Below are 17524 nucleotides of genomic sequence, written 5' to 3'. Positions count from 1 at the left end.
GTAGGAACTGTGCTAATGCGACACTTAAACCAGCTGAAGTTATGCAACACTTATGATGTAAAACACATTGTAGAACCAGTCAGCTATGGCGTGATCCTCTAAAGAATGCTTAATCCCTTGCAGTTTCTGGAGGCCATAGGGATCTTTATGTTCAAGTGCTTAATATGCAGCATACTGGGAAGCTGTCATTGGGCTGGATGTTGAGTAGAAAAGAGTGATAGTTACTTCCTGTTTTATGAAAAATAAAGTTATTTTATGCCTAAGTAGTTTTAATCAGTCCTGTGTTTTGTGATACCGTGATGCAGCATGAAGGGTTAAGATATCAGAATGCTTTACTACTTTGTCCCAAGTTCCTGTCCATATAATCTCTCCCCTTCTCATGTGAAAAAGATTAACCCAGATGAGTGAGTCTTGTATTTGGTTGGAAGGCCTACACTCATTACTTGTTCTCATGTTAAACTTGCTCCCAAAAGCACCATACTGAAGGGTGAGGGTGGGAGTGGGAGGGGTACGGAGTTTTCAGAGTGTTTGTTTGCATTTTAAATGGGAGGATGTACCCATTTTTGGTCCCAAGTAGGTGCAAAGAGGAGACACCAGTGAAACTAAATGTGTTAGCTATCCTTTGGAAGTTTGCATGGTCTGCTGATTAACTTCAGCAATGCAGATTTCTAATAGCTTTCAAAGACAGCTTACAGTGTTGCTGTAGGAAAAGCTTTATTGATAGTGTGAGACCCCAGGCAGTTGTTGCAGGTCATTTCAGTTTGCACCAAAGTAACAAACATAAGACTAAGTTTCTATCCTATCTGAGGCATATTGATGTTAACAAGGTCCCTCTCCATCTTCCAGGAGTTCGCCCAGAGCGTCTTCCAGTGTTTGATGAGGAATGCTGGCAGCTGATGGAAGCTTGCTGGGATGGAGACTCCTCCCAGCGCCCTCTCTTGGGGATCGTTCAACCTATGCTGCAGGGGATCATGGACAGGCTCTGCAAGTCAAGCTCTGAGCACCCAAATAAAGGGTTGGATGACTCTACTTGAAAAGGAAGCACAGAAGAATTTTTAATTGAGAGAATTCTGAACCCCTAACTGTGCAGATGGCTTCTTCAGATGTAGCTGTTTGTGGCTAACATGAGTGGGACAGGTAATAGCAATCCAAAGATTGCTCATAGAGGTGAGACCCTGGGGACGTTCCATCTTGAGTAGTGGCCAGAGCAATCTCCCTTGGTATACCCCATTGATGCTAGTTACCCTGCTGCAGCTTTTATTAGAGTTGAACAAATAAGATAGAAAATCCATGCCCTTGGACTGAGGGGGATTTTTGCCAATCCCACAAACTCCAATCAAAGAAAATCATCCTGTGTTTCAGGTAGCATCTGAGTTGTTGGGAGTTGATCCTGACAGTCTTTACTCGGTGGTTGAAACAAAAGCTCTCTTCTCATTAACTGATGGTCCTGGTGGCCTTCAGTCTATACACAGCTATCCCGGTCACTTATAGATTGGCACCGATTATAGTGCAGTGGGAGAGGAAAGCAGAGGCCCTAGGCTAGAAGGGGGTAGAGGATAGGAATGTCTATTTGTATTAGCTTATTCCAACACTCAAAATGTTTACATTGACAGGAGCAAAGCTTCCATGTTTTACCTAAGGGGGAATTATCCACTGTTCCAATGCAGTGAAAATACCCCAAGTTATAAGCTATTTAGCTCTTACGTATTCTTTATCTCTTACTTCTGTAAACAAGCTCTTTTGTGGTAATTCTGCTTCATAATAGTTACTAGAAGTCTGAACAAACCTGACCTTTACTACAGTATTCTGGTAAGATGGTAAGACTGCTCAAAGATTACATATTATAATACAGAAACAAAGTCATTACCACTAATGACTGTCTGTGGGGAAAAAGCCAATTCATTTTAACTAAATTTGGTTTGTGAATTAGTTGTAAAAGCAATGACAGTTTTAAATTGTGCTAACTATTGACAGACATTTTTAAAAAATAAGGTTTCTTCAGTTTTTTAAAAGTCACATGCTCAGTGAGAGCATACTCGAGGGAAACAGGTCATTCATTCTTCAGTAGCTGTGTATTGTGGCTGTGTCCATTCATCCGATTGCTTCACTTTGGGATCTCTATTTTGGCTGCATCGAAAAGAATAAAATGGGGATGGGAGGGAGGAAAATCCTTTGTAAGGAAGGCATAGGTTGGGCTGGTCCAGGTGTCCTTGTGAAGAGGGCTACTTCTGAAAATACCCTTGTCTCCTCGTTGGCATTTCTGGGGCAAGGTTGATCTTAACGTAACATACCAACGGGGTGGAGATTGAAATAGCATACACCTTGTTTAATACATGAGGAAATACTGAGTTGGCAAGTTTCTCCCTGAGTTTGTTGTTCCTCCCAGCTGTGAGCGATGGGCAGGAAAGCTAGCATGCTGTGTCCAAAATTGTGCAGGCATGTGGAATTACTGCACCTTGTTGCTGGAATTTATTGGCTGGCATACAGCAAAATTACAACCAATAGTCTGCCTGTTAAACAGCTTGAACAAAGGAAAGGGATAAATAACCCTGCAGTGTTAGTTTAGCTTCAACCTTCTTTTCTTTGTGCAATAAACTGAATTAATGCTTTTTAAAAAAAAAAAACAAAAAAACAAACTTTTTATTTACCTGCACATGTGGGCATTTTTCTGGCCTGTAATGGCATTAACGGTATAGTTCTACACAAATAGTAGCTTCTCCAGCTACTCCAGCTGAAAGTGCAGCAACTGCGAACCACATGCACAGAAGAACAAATACTTTTCCAAAGTAGAGTTAGGTGTTTCACTGCCTTGGTGTGTACATTCATGCCACCAATGACATTAACAGTATTAACTCCGGTTACTCTGTGTGGTGGCTAGTAACCTTATTTAAAACTGGGAGAATCAAGGTCAGTCTCTTGCAATTAATAGTTTGTGTAAATAATACATGTATGAATAAAACTTAAATCTCTGTATATGCAATTCCAAAAGTCTTGTATAGCTTTTCCTATGTAGCTATTTCCAGACACTTATCTGGTGCCTTTTTAATGTTATGTGTAGCTACCTTGATGTCTTGTTTCTGTTTGGTTCGTCTCTTTGCATGTGCAGCATCGTAGATCTCCAGGTTTTCCCCAACTAAGTACAGCTGCTTCTCTGCATTTTTTTCCTTATTAGGTATAAGGTCTTCCTGACTAGATTTGTTTTCAGAGATTTCATAATCCTTTAAAACTAGTGGGGATTCTTCCTTGTTAGAGCAAGGAAAACAAGGTGAATCAACTATAGTTTTATTAAAAGATTCCATAAACTGTAACCACAGACATCCATATGGAGTTAGATGGCAAATTGTGAAGCAGTAACTCAAATACGTTAACCTTGTGCAGTTGGACTGAGTAGCTATTCCTCATTGAAATGAGGCTACCTTTGTAACCTTAATCTACTGAAGATGTTTGTTAAAGTGTACTTTAATAAGGCTTTTAAAAAGGTACCCATATCTTAAGCATTATACAGCTTATCAAGTGTAATCAGTACTGGACTAGCTTCTGTTGTGTATGGACACATCATTGAGTGCTGTTACAGTAATGTCATGCTAACTATCACTTAAACAACACAAGCTAAATCTCTTAGGCTGAGGCTGATTTCTGTGAACACTGATGAATAAGTCTTACCCTCCCCCTTCCTGTACACCCATCCCTTTTTAAGATGCCTGTGTGGAGTTCAGGCTTACAATGATTTGAAAAAAGCATTGTTTACAAAGGTTACTGTGAGGTTTACATGCTGCCACTGCTCAAGTGGTTGTAGCTGGTGCTTCGATAGAGTCCCTAGATGATGTGTAGGAAGCAGAAGATACAGCTGCAAGGTTAAATTATAGACTTGAAAGGTGCTAGTAAGTTACTGTACAGTTAGGACTTACCCTGTTCCCAGCTTTAAGACAGCAACACCTCTGCTACACTCTTTTCTTGTGAACACTATACTTAGTGAGGTGAACTGGGAGAAAATGCTCTCTAAATCCAGTGATGATAAATTGTCAGGCTGCCAAAGCTCTCCAGACTGTGCTGAACTGTTGTTGCTCACTGTATCTTGCTGCCAACTGAGAAGTGTATCTGGACCTGCAGGACACTTAATGGGTGGGTTAAAGGACCAAATACTTACCTTAATTCAGAGGATTTTATTAATTACACTAAAGGACTTGCTGATCTGCCTGGGCAGCAGACATCAACGTTACCTGTTGGGGTGGGGGGCTGGTTCGCTCTTCCCCTCTATCCTGCTGCGAGCTGAGGAAGATCCTTGCGCCGATGCGTGCAAGGACTAGGTGAGCAGCCGCTCCAGCAGCCAACTGCGTTCTTGGTTATGCTAATTTTAGCTTGAAGAAGTTGCACAAAGTAACTTTTCATAGGTATTGCTGCCCGTTTTCAGGGGAAAACTGAACCCTATCTGTGTTAACTCCCCCTCTATTCCCTCCCCCCCTCCGAAAAAGGAGGGGCCTTAAGCTAGCACTACTGTTTAGCTTTGAGTGCTTTCCGTGTGAGCTCTCGGCTCGGCGACGGCAACTGATGGAAACTGTAGTATTTTGGGTGATGAGGGGCAGGCGACACGCAGGACCCGTACAGCTCCACCGTAACGCCTTTAGGTTTTTGTATCGCTGCTTTGTGTGCTACTTTAAAGGACTGATGTGTATTTACGGTGTTATAGGAAAATGTAACAAACTTACCAAGAGCATAGGAAAAAAAAAAGTGCAATAACCAGAATGACCGAATAAACCGATTTTCTATGTAGACGAGTGGTGGCGCTCACTTCCCGCCGGTAACGTGTGTTTCTACGAGACCCGCCTGCGAGCTAAGGCTCTGGCCGGGCCCTTTCCGGCGGCCGCGGCCGGCCGCGCTGCAAAGCCGCCGTTAACGGCTAACGACGCCCGGCCCGGTCCGGTCCGGTCCGGTCTCGTGCCGCCCCCGCCCGTCTCCAGGCAACGGCGGGGGCCGCGCGCGCGCGCGCTGCCCGGAACCTCTCCCGAGCCGCCGCGGCTTCTGCCCGGCTCCGCCCCGCGGCGGCCGCGCACGCGCGCGGGCTGCCCGCCGCGCTGCCTGCTCCCCGGCGCTGCGGCCGCCGCTCGCCGCCTCTCGCTCCGCCGCGGGATTAGCGGCGCCGGGTCGGGCCGCGCTGCGCCGGGCGCCACCGAGCCGCAGGGCTGACGGAAGGGCAGCGAGGGGGCTCGTCAGGCGAACGCCGGGGCGGCGCGGCGCGGCGCGGCGCGGCGCGGGGGGAGCCGGAGGCCCGGCGGGGTCCTTAGCCGACAGGGACGCAGGGAGCGGGACGGCGGCCGCGATGAACCTGGAGCTGCTCGGTACGTGGCGGCGGTTCGGGCCGGGGGAGCGCGGCGGCGGCGGCCCGCAGCTCCCGGGGCGGCGAAGGGGCGCGGGCGGCGGGCCGGGAGCGCGGGGTGACCGGAGGCGGCGGCGGGCGGCGGGGGCGGTGCGGAGCGCGCCTGGCTCAAGCCCTGTCTTTGCGTTTCGTTGCAGAGTCCTTCGGCCAGAACTACCCCGAGGTAAATGTCCCGCCTGCCGCGGGGGCTGCCCCGGCCCTGAGGCTACGCGGGCGGCCGGGAGGGAGGGAGGTGGTGTCCCCTGACGGCCCCCTCGGCTCTCGCCCCCGCAGGAGGCCGATGGCACCTTGGACTGCATCAGCATGGCCCTGACGTGCACCTTCAACCGCTGGGGCACCCTGCTCGCTGTGGGCTGCAACGATGGGCGCATCGTCATCTGGGACTTCTTGACGAGGGGTATAGCCAAAATCATCAGCGCGCATATTCACCCCGTCTGCTCTTTATGGTGAGGAATGACTTTTTTTTTTTTTTTTTTTTTTTTCTTTCCCCTACTGAACAACTTACCTCAAAGTTTTAGTCATAACTGAGTTCCTAACGTGCCTACTCAGTGCGAAAGGCTTCCTCTGATTGTGGTTAGAAACTGTCTGTGTGTGTGTTTGCTGAGGGCCAGATGCTGTGATAACTGTCCAACAGCTCTCAACATCTGTTTGAACCTACTGCTGAAATGCAAGCAAGTTAAGGGGTGCTCAGCTGTGTTTTAGGATCCCATTATTGCTCGGTTATATTTTAAGTCTCTTCTAAGAGAGCTTGGAAATGCCTAATGAGTTTAGGGAGATTGGAACTCAAAGGAGCTGTTTTTCAGGCTGACAGATTTAGTTTAACCTGATAATTCAGTCTGATAATTTGTTTAAACTCCCTGTTGATTGTATACATTTGGCATTAAAAAAATTTTTATTTTACTTGAGTTGCCTCTTGTCTCTGTAGCTGGAGTCGAGATGGTCACAAATTGGTGAGTGCTTCGACCGATAACATTGTATCGCAGTGGGATGTTCTCTCTGGAGACTGTGACCAGAGATTTCGATTTCCTTCGCCTATCTTGAAAGTTCAGTACCACCCTCGAGACCAGTAAGTTCTGTGAAAAAACAGTCAAGTGCTCTTTTTTTGGTGTAATTAAGATTTATACAATATTTTACGGTGGTTTTTGCAAAGTGATTTTTTTAAATGCAATAGATACTTTCAGTTTACCCACTTTTTGTGATTAGAATGCTAATTGGTTGTTGTGACTGTTTTTATTATGAAAGTAGCAGGAAGGGATGAGAGCAAACAAAAAGATGATTCTTAAAAATGTGTGTATATGTCTTGTTGAGTTTACGAGTTTTTGTTTAAATGTGGAAAAGCTTCTAGAAAAACAGAGAAAATGAAACTACGCACCAGCTTAATGCCATTTTGTAATAAAGGTATGGAAGACTTGAGAATATAAGAAAAATACAGAGATATTCTGTATTTCTCAAGAGTATAAGAGAAGAAGAAACTGTTGGAATCTTGTTCAGCCTTAATACAGCCTGCCTAAGTAAAATTTCGATAGATCAAAATCATAAGTCAGCAAAGTTTGGGCAAAGCTCAGTTTTCAGAAATCTTCAGCATCGTAATTGCTAGTCTTTTCAGAATTTTTCTACTTCTAAGTGTGAAACAAAAAAATCCATAGAAGAAACTAATAACTATTTTTTTTTGTGCTTAACAGAAACAGAGTTTTGGTTTGTCCCATGAAGTCTGCACCAGTGATGTTAACACTGTCTGACTCCAAACATGTTGTTCTACCTGTGGATGATGATTCAGATCTCAATGTTGTGGCCTCCTTTGACAGACGAGGGGAATACATTTATACAGGCAATGCCAAGGGGAAGGTGAGACTTACACTGAGCAGATGACACTGCTGGATGGAAGAGTTTAGATTACTGCTACTACTTCTTTTTTATTTATTTTTTTCCTCCGAAGATGATTGTCATTTTTAGGTTACATTTTTTTTGTTTTAATGTACAAATAAGGTTTTCCTGAGTGCCTCCTGAATAAATGATATTGTGTAGATAGGATCTTTCTGTGTAAAGCATCTCATTTCATCTTTCAAGATTGGTAGTTTATAATTCTTTGTGTGAGTTAGGTCTTTCTGTTGCTGCTATACTTGATTTTACTTGTACATAAGCATACACGTACTTTGAAAGGAAGTTTTGTCAGAGGGGTTCAGAACAATATGTGTCTGCTAATTTAAGCCATGATCTGTCAAAAAATGGTCCTATGTATTTCACTGATAGTTATAAGATGGCAGAACTGCTTGTATGAGTTTCTAGAAGTAGAAACTATAGTTGCAGAATCCCAGCTGTTCTGGTTTAGGTTGCTCAGGTTGCTGTTGGCCTGGTTAGTAGTGATGCGAAAGGTGCTAGAAGGAGAATGAATCATAATGAAGATATTGATTGCCTTCTCTTTCCTTAATCTGCAGATCTTGGTCTTAAAAACAGATACTCAGGATCTTGTTGCTTCCTTCAGAGTGACAACTGGAACCAGCAACACCACGGCTATTAAATCAATTGAATTTGCTCGGAAAGGAAGGTGACTTACCTCATCTGTCAAGTGGTGCCTATAGACAAAATGAAAGCTATAAAGTGGATTGATAAAGTATAGAAAGCTTTAAAAAGGCCTCAATTCTTTAATGGAACATATTCTGATATATCTGTATATATTTTTGATTTCATAGACTTTCAATGCAATGAATGTTCTGTGCCCTTTTTCCTACAGCTGCTTTTTGATAAACACAGCTGACCGGATAATCAGAGTGTATGATGGGCGTGAAATTTTAACCTGTGGACGAGATGGGGAGCCTGAACCAATGCAGAAACTACAGGATTTAGTTAATAGGTAAGAGGTAGCAAGATGAGTCAGCTTGTCTTGCCCTATTGGAGGTTCAGTATCTCCTTCAGTGTAGTGGAAGAACTTGAAATGTATGTCACAATTTAATTTGAAGTTCAGAAATTATTTGTGGATGGAGATTATAAAATATCAGCCTGAGGAACAATCCTACTCTGTAGTTCTCCATTCTCCATATTGTGAAGTTTATTTAGCTAGCCGCTTTGAACTGTAAATTTTTTTACGTGCAGGACACCGTGGAAGAAGTGCTGTTTCTCTGGGGATGGTGAGTACATAGTGGCAGGTTCAGCACGACAGCATGCCCTGTACATTTGGGAAAAAAGTATTGGAAACCTAGTGAAAATCCTCCATGGGACTAGAGGAGAGCTGCTTTTGGATGTAGCAGTAAGAATATATATATTTTTTTTGTTTCTTGTTATTTTAAAAACTAAGTTTTCCTAATTCCATTTACAAATTAAGCGTCTCCTCTTTTTCTCTTTCAAATAAACCTAGTGGCATCCTGTCCGACCGATCATAGCATCTATTTCCAGTGGTGTAGTGTCTATATGGGCTCAGAATCAAGTGGTAAGTGTTTTTAAATCTCCTCCTTAGGAGGCTTATCCAGTGGTCTCGATCCAAGTAGACTGAATTATGGCATATGGAAATCCTTTAGGACTATTCTTATTAAATACCAATTCATCAAGTTCTGTAGGTTCACCTGTCTGAAATATGTTTGTTGTCCGGTTGAATGTGAGGAGGGAACTCATAATTCAGTTGCTGAATGTAGTTGAGCTTTGCAGAGAGCTTTTACTACCATCATTAGAAATACTTTGTGTGTGAGTGGTGTCCTTCTGAATGTGCCGTTTAAATAAGGGAAACCTGAGTGAATGACACACAGTGGTTAAACGTTAACAAGGAGCTTTGATTTTTAGGAGTAATGAAGACGTACACTGTAGTATTTAAGGAGTATTACAATGCCATATTTGTAGAAGGAACTAACTTGTGCTCTCCCTAACTTGCTATGTGGTAGTGGACCTGAAAGGGACTTGATTTTTTTGTGAGCTTGCATGTGGCTTGGAAGATTTAGATGCAGAATGAGATCGTGATTGCATGAGGTCCTCACTGTGGCAGCTGTTCCTTTGCATAAGGTAAAATTACTCTTGAATTTGTGGTTTAGGAAAACTGGAGTGCCTTTGCACCTGACTTCAAAGAGCTAGATGAAAATGTTGAGTATGAAGAGAGGGAATCAGAGTTTGACATTGAAGATGAAGATAAGAGTGAACCAGAACAAACAGGTAAAGCATAAACTGTATCACAAAGGTGTGGCTGACTAGAAATTCTTTTTTTTTTTCAAGTAATTATAGTCAAAATATGTGGCTATACTAAAAATTAAAACTAATGATCCTGGTAATATATAAGGTTGCTAAATTGCAGACCAGCAGTGGGTAAATGAAGATATATGAAATACTGAAATTAGTACAATTTCTAAAAAAAAAAAGGTATTCAACAATTGTTTAAAAATGATGACCTTTTCTAATATATATTTAGTAAATAGATACAACATTGCTGTATGGGCTTGCTCTCGAGAGAAATAATGCTGGATTTGAAGTAGTAGCAACACAACTTGGCCACTTGGTGGTGCCAAAAAATTATGCACTGTGAAAGGCTATAGCTAAACCAAAGAAAGGATGATTGTTCCCAGCATACCATAGACCCCTCTCTCTTTTCCCTACTGTCTTTAATTCTCAGTTTCCCTGATTCTCAGGTGCTGATGCTGCAGAAGATGAAGAAGTGGATGTAACTAGTGTGGATCCCATTGCTGCCTTCTGTAGCAGGTGAAAGAATGTATTTTGTTTAAGAAAGGAATATGAAATGTATTGTTAAGATTCTGTTTCTAGTGCACTTTAACAAGCTTGTGTTTGGATTTTTGTATGTTCTTTGGGTAGTGAAGTGCAGGATTTTATGAAAAGCAATTTGTGGAAGCTAAGGTGTATCTCTGTGTCTGGAGATCTCTGTGTCTGGAGATTGCTGTGTTTCACTGCCTTAGTTGCTGCATAAACAAGGCTTAGGTTTCGGTTTTTAGTCTGGAGGAAGAGGATAGAGAAGAGCATACGATAAGAGACCCGTCCCTTTGTTCTTTCCTTCTTATTCTCTGGGTATCTCTGAGAAACTTCAGACACTGTTTTCATTTTCTTTCTTTGTCCCAGAGTCCCTGTTAATCACCATTAGTCTTGCACAGGATGGCACTGGCAGTCTGACCATGACACTCTTGTGACATGCGGCATGCTCTAGCTCTATGCATTACAAATTCTTACCTTCACAGCATTTTTACTTCTTAATCTCTTTGCTCATAGGGTCAGTATTCATATTGGGTTCTCAGGCTGCAGAATGCTTTGGTCAGTTACTTAGCATGGATGTGACAGCAGCCTGTGGAGACAGGCATTGGTTTGTAGATACAAAGAAAAAAGATACTAAAGACCTTAGTTTATAATTAAGGCACTTTTTTTGTCTTCTCCATAGTGATGAAGAACTGGAGGACTCAAAGGCTTTGCTTTACTTGCCCATTGCTCCTGAAGTGGAAGACCCAGAAGAAAACCCCTATGGTCCTCCACCTGATGCTGTTCAGAGTTCTTTAACTGATGAGGGAATAGGTTCTGAGAAGAAAAGGCAATCCTCCTCTGATGGACCTCAGGCACCAAAGAAGAAGCCCAAAACCACCAACATTGAACTACAAGGAGTACCTAATGATGGTGAGTAGAAGCTGCCATTATATTAATACCTATTCTGCTCCTGGGATGATTTTTAGCTTTGCCTAGTCTGAAGGCCAGGAGTTCAGAAGATCACTCTTTAATTTTCTTTTTCCTGTGAGGGTATTTCTTAAAATAGTCATTGGTGGTCCCCAACTCTTTGCATTTTTTTTCTTTGTTCTTTTTCTTTCTCTCTCTCTCTCTCTCTTTTTTTTTTTTTTTGGACACTTAGTAAGCCAGAAATGAATAAAGACATCCTGAAACTGTAATTTGTGATGTTGTCTGTCTTTTAATTTGTCAGCCTTTTTTTTTTTTAATAGGAAAAGCTTGTTCACTACATCACTTTTCCTGTCCCTGGAATATGAAAATAATATTAGAACTTTAGACTCAATCAGTGGAAATAATGTATTGTATAATTATTAGCAGTTTAAGACCAGTTCTGTTAGAGTTTCACGAGTAGAATTAAATGTAGCGAAAGAAATCGTTTCTGATCTATGCCCCTGAGTTTTGTCTGGAAGCTGGTGAAGACAACAAAATCTGCAGTCTCTCATGAAAGAAACCCTTTCTTCAGTCTGGATTAATTTTCATCTTTTGGGGATTTGGGTTTGGATTTTTACTCTAGGTTTGGCTGAGCCATCTCCAGCTTAGCCTCTTCTGTGTTTATTCCTGTGTCATGGACTTGGTGCCAGACAGATGATTGGAGAATTTTTGTCTGATTTCTAGAAACCAAACTGACAGCTTCTGTGCAATGGTATTTATTTTATTTTTACAAATATCATCCTGTGACTTGAAGTGATTTAAATATAAAAATGGGATGCTAACTAAATGAGAAGTAGCTGTTCTGTTGGATGCTCTAAGGATCCTAACTGCTGGTGTAAGTGTCCAAAGGGATAAGTCATTTTGGTAACATTGTCTCTCCACAGAAGTCCATCCGCTGCTGGGTGTGAAGGGAGATGGTAAATCCAAGAAGAAGCAAGCAGGCAGGCCTAAAGGATCAAAAGGTAAAGACAAAGATTCTCCATTTAAACCGAAACTCTACAAAGGGGACAGAGGTGCTTTACCTCTGGAAGGAGCAGCGAAGGGTAAAGTGCAGGCGGAGCTGGGACAGCCTTTGGCAGGTAAGGACCCAGCGTGAGCGTTGTTGGCTTGCTTGGTGGCCTTGCTTTGTACAGACTCTGACTTAATATAGTCATAGCATTTTATCTTCCCAAATGGCACTTGCTCACTAAATGTTTATCTGCTGTCAAGGATAGGCAAAATTTTCTTTCTTTTTTTTTTAAGTGGAAATGCTTTCAATATTTTTCATAAAAATGATATTTATGCATGTGTTTTTGCATATAAAGAGCATGTAGCATTTTTAATAGAGATTGAGCATTACTTCAAAAGCAAAAAAAAAAGATAATTTCTGTCAGCTCTTAAGTTCTTAATAGCATGCAGTTTTTCTGGGTAGAGTTTAGCCAAAAAAAAGAAAATAATGAAGGATTGTGAAGCTAAAAATGACATTTGATGCCGTGGTTAATACTAGGTGGTATGATAAAGAGCAGAAAAGTTCTGTAAGCGGAACTAGAAAATGGAGGAGGCCTTTATGGTTTTAAGGGATAAAAATACTGCACATTGACTTAGAGGATATTTATTTTTCCTATTCTCTAGGTCTGTTTTCAATGAGCTAATCAAGGTTTTCTTTTTCCCCTCAGCGAATTGGAGTATTGTCTGTTTTAAAGGGTTCCTGCCAAAATGCATACCTGCAACTTTCCACTAGGCAAAGCCTAGTGTCTTTTAAAGGACTGTGAAGAAGATTGAGTGCCTCTAATGGTCTATTTGATTAAACAGACCCAGAGATAAAGTTCAGGATCTGAATGTTCATTTCTAGCTATGCAGCAGTGTCAGTTAAATTCCAGAGAGTACAGTTCCCATAAATGAATTTAGGTTTTGGTAATCTTTTCTACATCTTTCTGGTCATGTTTTGTTTTTCGTACTATATCAAGACTATTTGAGTCACCTGTGTTGGGGTCCAAAATTAACATTTCAAAGGAAGATTGGTTCTCAGCTGACAGCAAGTGTTTCCCATGTCTCTCATTTGCTACATGAGCTTGTTATTTGGAAAAAGTTCATTCAGATGTGGTAAAGGAAATATGTTTGAATAAAAGAATGTAGACTCCGTTTTTTTATTTTAGGTTGTAGAAAAGAACTTGGGATTGACATATAAGCAGTTTCAAAGGCATGATGTAATTAATATATCAAATTTTGCATTTCCTTGAACTCAGCAGCTGCTGCTGTGGATTTTAGGCTGTACAGAATTGATTTCTCCCCCCACTGCCTTGCCCCTTCCTTCCCTCACTGCTGTTCCTATGTTACCCACCTTGCTCATTGTCCTTCCTGCTCTGCTCCTGTTATGTTGCTTTTACTGGTATTGATAATTTGCCTAAAAAGGGGACATGATAAAAGAAACTTGTTGCTACAGGGCAAAATGTAGTTGTTGTTTTCTGGGTTTCCATTTAATCCTTTGACATATTGCACCTTGCAGAATCCAGAAATTAAAACAGATACTAGTCAAAAAGATCTTCAAACCTTGTTCCAAGTCCAGGAGGTGTTGATTACGTCTAGTGTCAGATTTGCCAGACAGGGTAATTCTCTTTGATTTCTCAAATAATTGTAGACCATCCAGTATGTTTTAAATTAACAGTATAATAGTAACAGATATCTGGATCCTGAAGATGCTCAGATGTCTTTGCTGGCTTCTGTTCTGCATCCTGACTGCCCTATTGTGTCATGTGGGATGAACCAGACTGGTTTGAAGACTGCATGAGCATAACTGTTAGTTTCATCAGTAGGCCTGTTAATTGCTTTCTTTTATCACTTACAATGCGGCTTCCAAAAACAAATTTCAGTGATTATTTGCTTTTAAGAAAAACTGGACATTTCAACTTTTGTGTTTAGGCAGCAGTGTAAAAAGTCTGTTTTCACATCAGTGGTTTTAAGAGCGATTTTTTTTTTTTTACTCTATGTAATTTTATTTTTAACTTGTTTCACTAATTTGCTTGATCTTTCTTTGTAGATAGATCTCTGTAATTTCTTCTTGAAGCTTGTAATCACTATTACATCAGTCTTTTCTATAGAGCTGCAGGACAAATATTAATCCCATTTTCCCTGGCATCCTTAAATGACGTAGTATTCAAGACAGACTCTTTTCTTATTTTTTTTGCACATCCATGTAAAGTCCTGTTTGGGAGGTTTTTGTGTGTGATCTCATGCATTTATAGTGATGTAGTCCAACTTGCTGTTGGACTATGGAATTTGATGACAATGGAATTTCACTTGTTAACTGCTGCTGAGCTTGGGATGTGCATGTCTATGCCAGTGGAATTACTTTTGTTTTTTTGGACAGGGTAAAATGGAAATTTCTTTTTTTCTTGTGAACAAACTAGTTGAGATTAAACTCAGGTTCCCAGTTTACTTTACCTGTCTATTGGAGAGGGCAGAGCTCTTAATTTTTTTTTAATCTTTGATGTCTGTAAGCACTTAAGGGTGTTTTCCATAACTGTTCTATAGCTTGGTTGAGCTATAGACAGATAATTAATATTGTTATGCTGCACTTCTGTCTCTCAGTAAGATCCATTAGTGTGCTCCTTTCTACTTCCATACTGTTGACTTCAGAGGACCTAATGAGTCCTAATAACTCAGAGTTCCTCAGCTACCTTGTCTGTGCCCTCAAATACAAATGCAGAAATACTGGAGATCTTAATTTGCCTTAGATAGTACCTTGTTGATTATATCTTGATCTGAAAAGAATGGCTTTATCTGGAAAATCCTGTTCTTTCATTTTTTTTCTGGAAGTGCTACCATATTTGGTAGTCTCTGGTTTCTGGTAACATCTGTTTATGAGCTTGATGATTTATTTTTCACCTGTTTTTGATCTCTTTAGCAGGTGGTGCAATCTCAGAATTGTTATGAAGACACTCTTCTTTATCTTCCTGTATTCTTTCCTATATTGGCACCATAATGTGGGAAAATAGATGGAAGCACTCAGTCAGAATGGACTGACTTTAATACAGCAGCCTGATTGTTCATGGATTCAGGGAGTGACTTTTATAAGAAATGAATTATAGAAGAGGAAACGGCCTTCATTCCTTCTTAACTGCCTCTTCATCGAACAGTGTAAGATGCTGACTCTCAGGTCATGTGATTCGCAAAGAGACTAATTGGACTGACTACCTTCATGTTGACATGTGTAACTCTTTCTAAAATGAGCTGGTACCCAACACTGCCACTCCAGAGCTTCTCAACCATTGACTTCTAAGCATTTTTTGTTCCTGGATGGAAGAATACCCAAAGTGTGTTTTTATTCCCGATGCTGTATGATTGTATATCCTCCAAACTTCCATTTCTTTGCTGTTAGTTTTCATTTCAGTGAGTTGTAATTGTGCTCCTTCTATACCAGCTGCATTACCTTATCAGCTTTTCTGTTAGCTCAGTGTGATGTCTGCTATGCTGACATGCCCAGTGAAACACTGCTGCTGATTATGCGCCAGGTTTGATTTAATCTTAAGTGGATAGAGATTTCGTGAAGAATCAGGACACCCTCTGAAGTCTACAAAGAATAAATTGTAATATTGTGACTATTTTAGACAAGAAGGATGAATCTGCTTTTGGGAAAATGAACAAGAGAAAGTAGCTCTAGATGAAAGACTCAAAGTTTATATAGACTGTCTTCTAGACAGTAATATGAAAGGTTGTGCTGGCACTTTCTTTCTGTCTTGCAGATGTTTTATTCTGTCTCTTTCCTGTTATGTGCTCTACTAGAAGTAACTGGTTTCCTCCTTAGCTGATGTGTGCTGGCAGTTAGAGAAGAAACAGAGCCAATATTTATCCTAGTTCAAACAGTAGTTTTCCAGCTTCTCATCTAAGACTTGAAAAAGATGAGAATAACAGCCTGAGTATAAAACAACATACAGATCTTGAGTTTTTAAAACGCTTATTTTCTTTACACTTGCGGATCAAGAATAGATGAAAGATGACTGCTAGCAGCTTATTCCCAACAGTGCTTTGATTTTTTTTTCTCTCAATAACCTGTGTAACGTTTTCCTTCTGGAAATGGAAAGAGACAATTTCTCGATCCCGTACGTACTGAACCAAAAGCCTGTTAAAAGAAGATCTCTGTTCTTTAATGCCCCTTGATTTGTAGATGTTTTTGTAGTTCCCAGGCAATTACTTTCAAATTTTTCCCAGACATAATTATATAAATTACGACTGTATGTTTAATTTTTCAAAATATCCTGCTGCAGCCAAGAAGAAGAGTCATAAAGATATTTATTAATTTGCAGTTGTACATATACAGTAGTTGCATGAGATTTAAATATGGAAAGAGAGCAGACATTTTAAATCAGAACTTTTTTAAAAAAATATTTTCATTTATGGCTTTGGTACAGTGGCCTGCTTCTTTTGATGAAATTAATTCCTGTGGTGAATGATGTTAGTCTTCCTTGTCCTTTTTGCTTCTAGGACAACTCACAACTTTGTGGAACACTGTTAATGTCAAATCCATCCATTTGTGGTGTGTCTGAGCCCAATCTAAGCTTTAAAGATGCACAGGCAATGGTTCTCAAGATTCTTTTAAGCGTACAAGTTGCCACAGGCTCCAGCTTTCACTTCTGTTAAAACTTCTCTGTACAGTGTATATGTCCTTGGTTTATTTCCTTCCATCTTTTATTTTTTGATATCTGTAGTTTTGTACAATATTTGTCAGATACAGGCTTGTCGGTAGTATATAGCAGTGATGTTAGTTCTTGTGTTTGTAAATAAAGAGGTATGTTTTATTTCCTAAAGTTGATGGGCAAGTCTTGGCTTTTCCATATATCAGTGATTGTTTATGTTGTGATAATGTCTAGGAATCCTACAGTACAGCCACAGTGCAAACACAAAAATAGAGCGCTTTCACTGCAACTGGGGTGTCTTTTATAGTGCGGCGTTTGCTTGATGACATTCCTCAATAGACAGGAGTAAATCTCTAGTACAGTAAAAGTCCTGTATACCTGAGTGCAACCCAGAAACTGAGACAAGACATGGTAAAAGAAGAACTGAACACAAAGTGTGCTGGGTGTAGAGTACGTTACTGTTGAATGTTGGGATTGAATGTGAAAAATAAATATATCTTCAGAAGCCCTTATTTTATATATATATATATATATATAAAGAACTTTTTGTAGTGCATTATTCTTTTGAGACACTTGAGTACTTAGTAAATTATATTAGGAAGTTTCTCTTCATTCATTCTACAGCAATGGCAGCATACAAGTGGTTACTGTTTTACAAATACATCAATACATCAGTGGGAACCTAAGGGTTGTGGCTCTGAGAATGGCCCTGTGGAGTCAGTCGCTGCGCTAGGTGCAGAGCGCGGGACATAAGCTCGCAGCTCCTTTAAGCGATGCCGTGAGGTCAATGCCGTTGACTCCCTTTTGCCGCAGAAAGGCTGAGTGTCAGGAGCCTAATAACACACTTCTATGCTGACGTCCTCATCTCGGAGGCCCTAGTTTGGCTGCAGGCTTTGGGAGTTCTGGGTGTTCT

General features: G+C 40.9%; 2 protein-coding genes across 4 annotated transcripts in view; both read left to right on the top strand.

Annotated features, from left to right (window-relative positions):
- DSTYK (dual serine/threonine and tyrosine protein kinase) overlaps positions 1-4772 on the top strand; it is a 28343-nt gene extending 23571 nt beyond the window's left edge. Inside the window, exon 13 of the mRNA XM_062595144.1 lies at positions 847-4772. Coding sequence (XP_062451128.1) covers positions 847-1034 — 188 coding nt within the window. The 3' untranslated portion in view covers positions 1035-4772. The remainder of the gene's footprint in view (positions 1-846) is intronic.
- Positions 4773-5280: 508 nt separating this feature from the next.
- Positions 5281-16785, top strand: RBBP5 (RB binding protein 5, histone lysine methyltransferase complex subunit). 3 transcript variants are annotated; one of them, XR_009960750.1, is made up of 15 exons: positions 5281-5336; positions 5512-5537; positions 5648-5820; positions 6300-6440; positions 7057-7219; positions 7810-7919; positions 8106-8225; positions 8465-8618; positions 8727-8798; positions 9391-9508; positions 9979-10048; positions 10734-10963; positions 11884-12078; positions 13485-13584; positions 14883-16785. XR_009960750.1 is itself a non-coding variant. In XM_062595140.1 (14 exons), exons 1-14 carry the CDS (start codon positions 5318-5320, stop codon positions 14909-14911), a joined length of 1617 nt encoding a protein of 538 aa, XP_062451124.1. In that variant the 5' UTR covers positions 5281-5317; the 3' UTR covers positions 14912-16785. The 3 variants fall into 3 exon arrangements, 2 of the variants coding, with proteins under 2 accessions (XP_062451124.1, XP_062451123.1); XM_062595140.1 differs by lacking the exon at positions 13485-13584 and having other exon boundaries at positions 14886-16785; XM_062595139.1 differs by lacking the exon at positions 13485-13584.
- Positions 16786-17524: the final 739 nt, after the last annotated feature.

Source organism: Rhea pennata, chromosome 25, assembly GCF_028389875.1.
Source record: "Rhea pennata isolate bPtePen1 chromosome 25, bPtePen1.pri, whole genome shotgun sequence".
NCBI classification, from domain to species: domain Eukaryota; kingdom Metazoa; phylum Chordata; class Aves; order Rheiformes; family Rheidae; genus Rhea; species Rhea pennata.
This window is presented reverse-complemented; position numbering and strand designations above follow the sequence as displayed.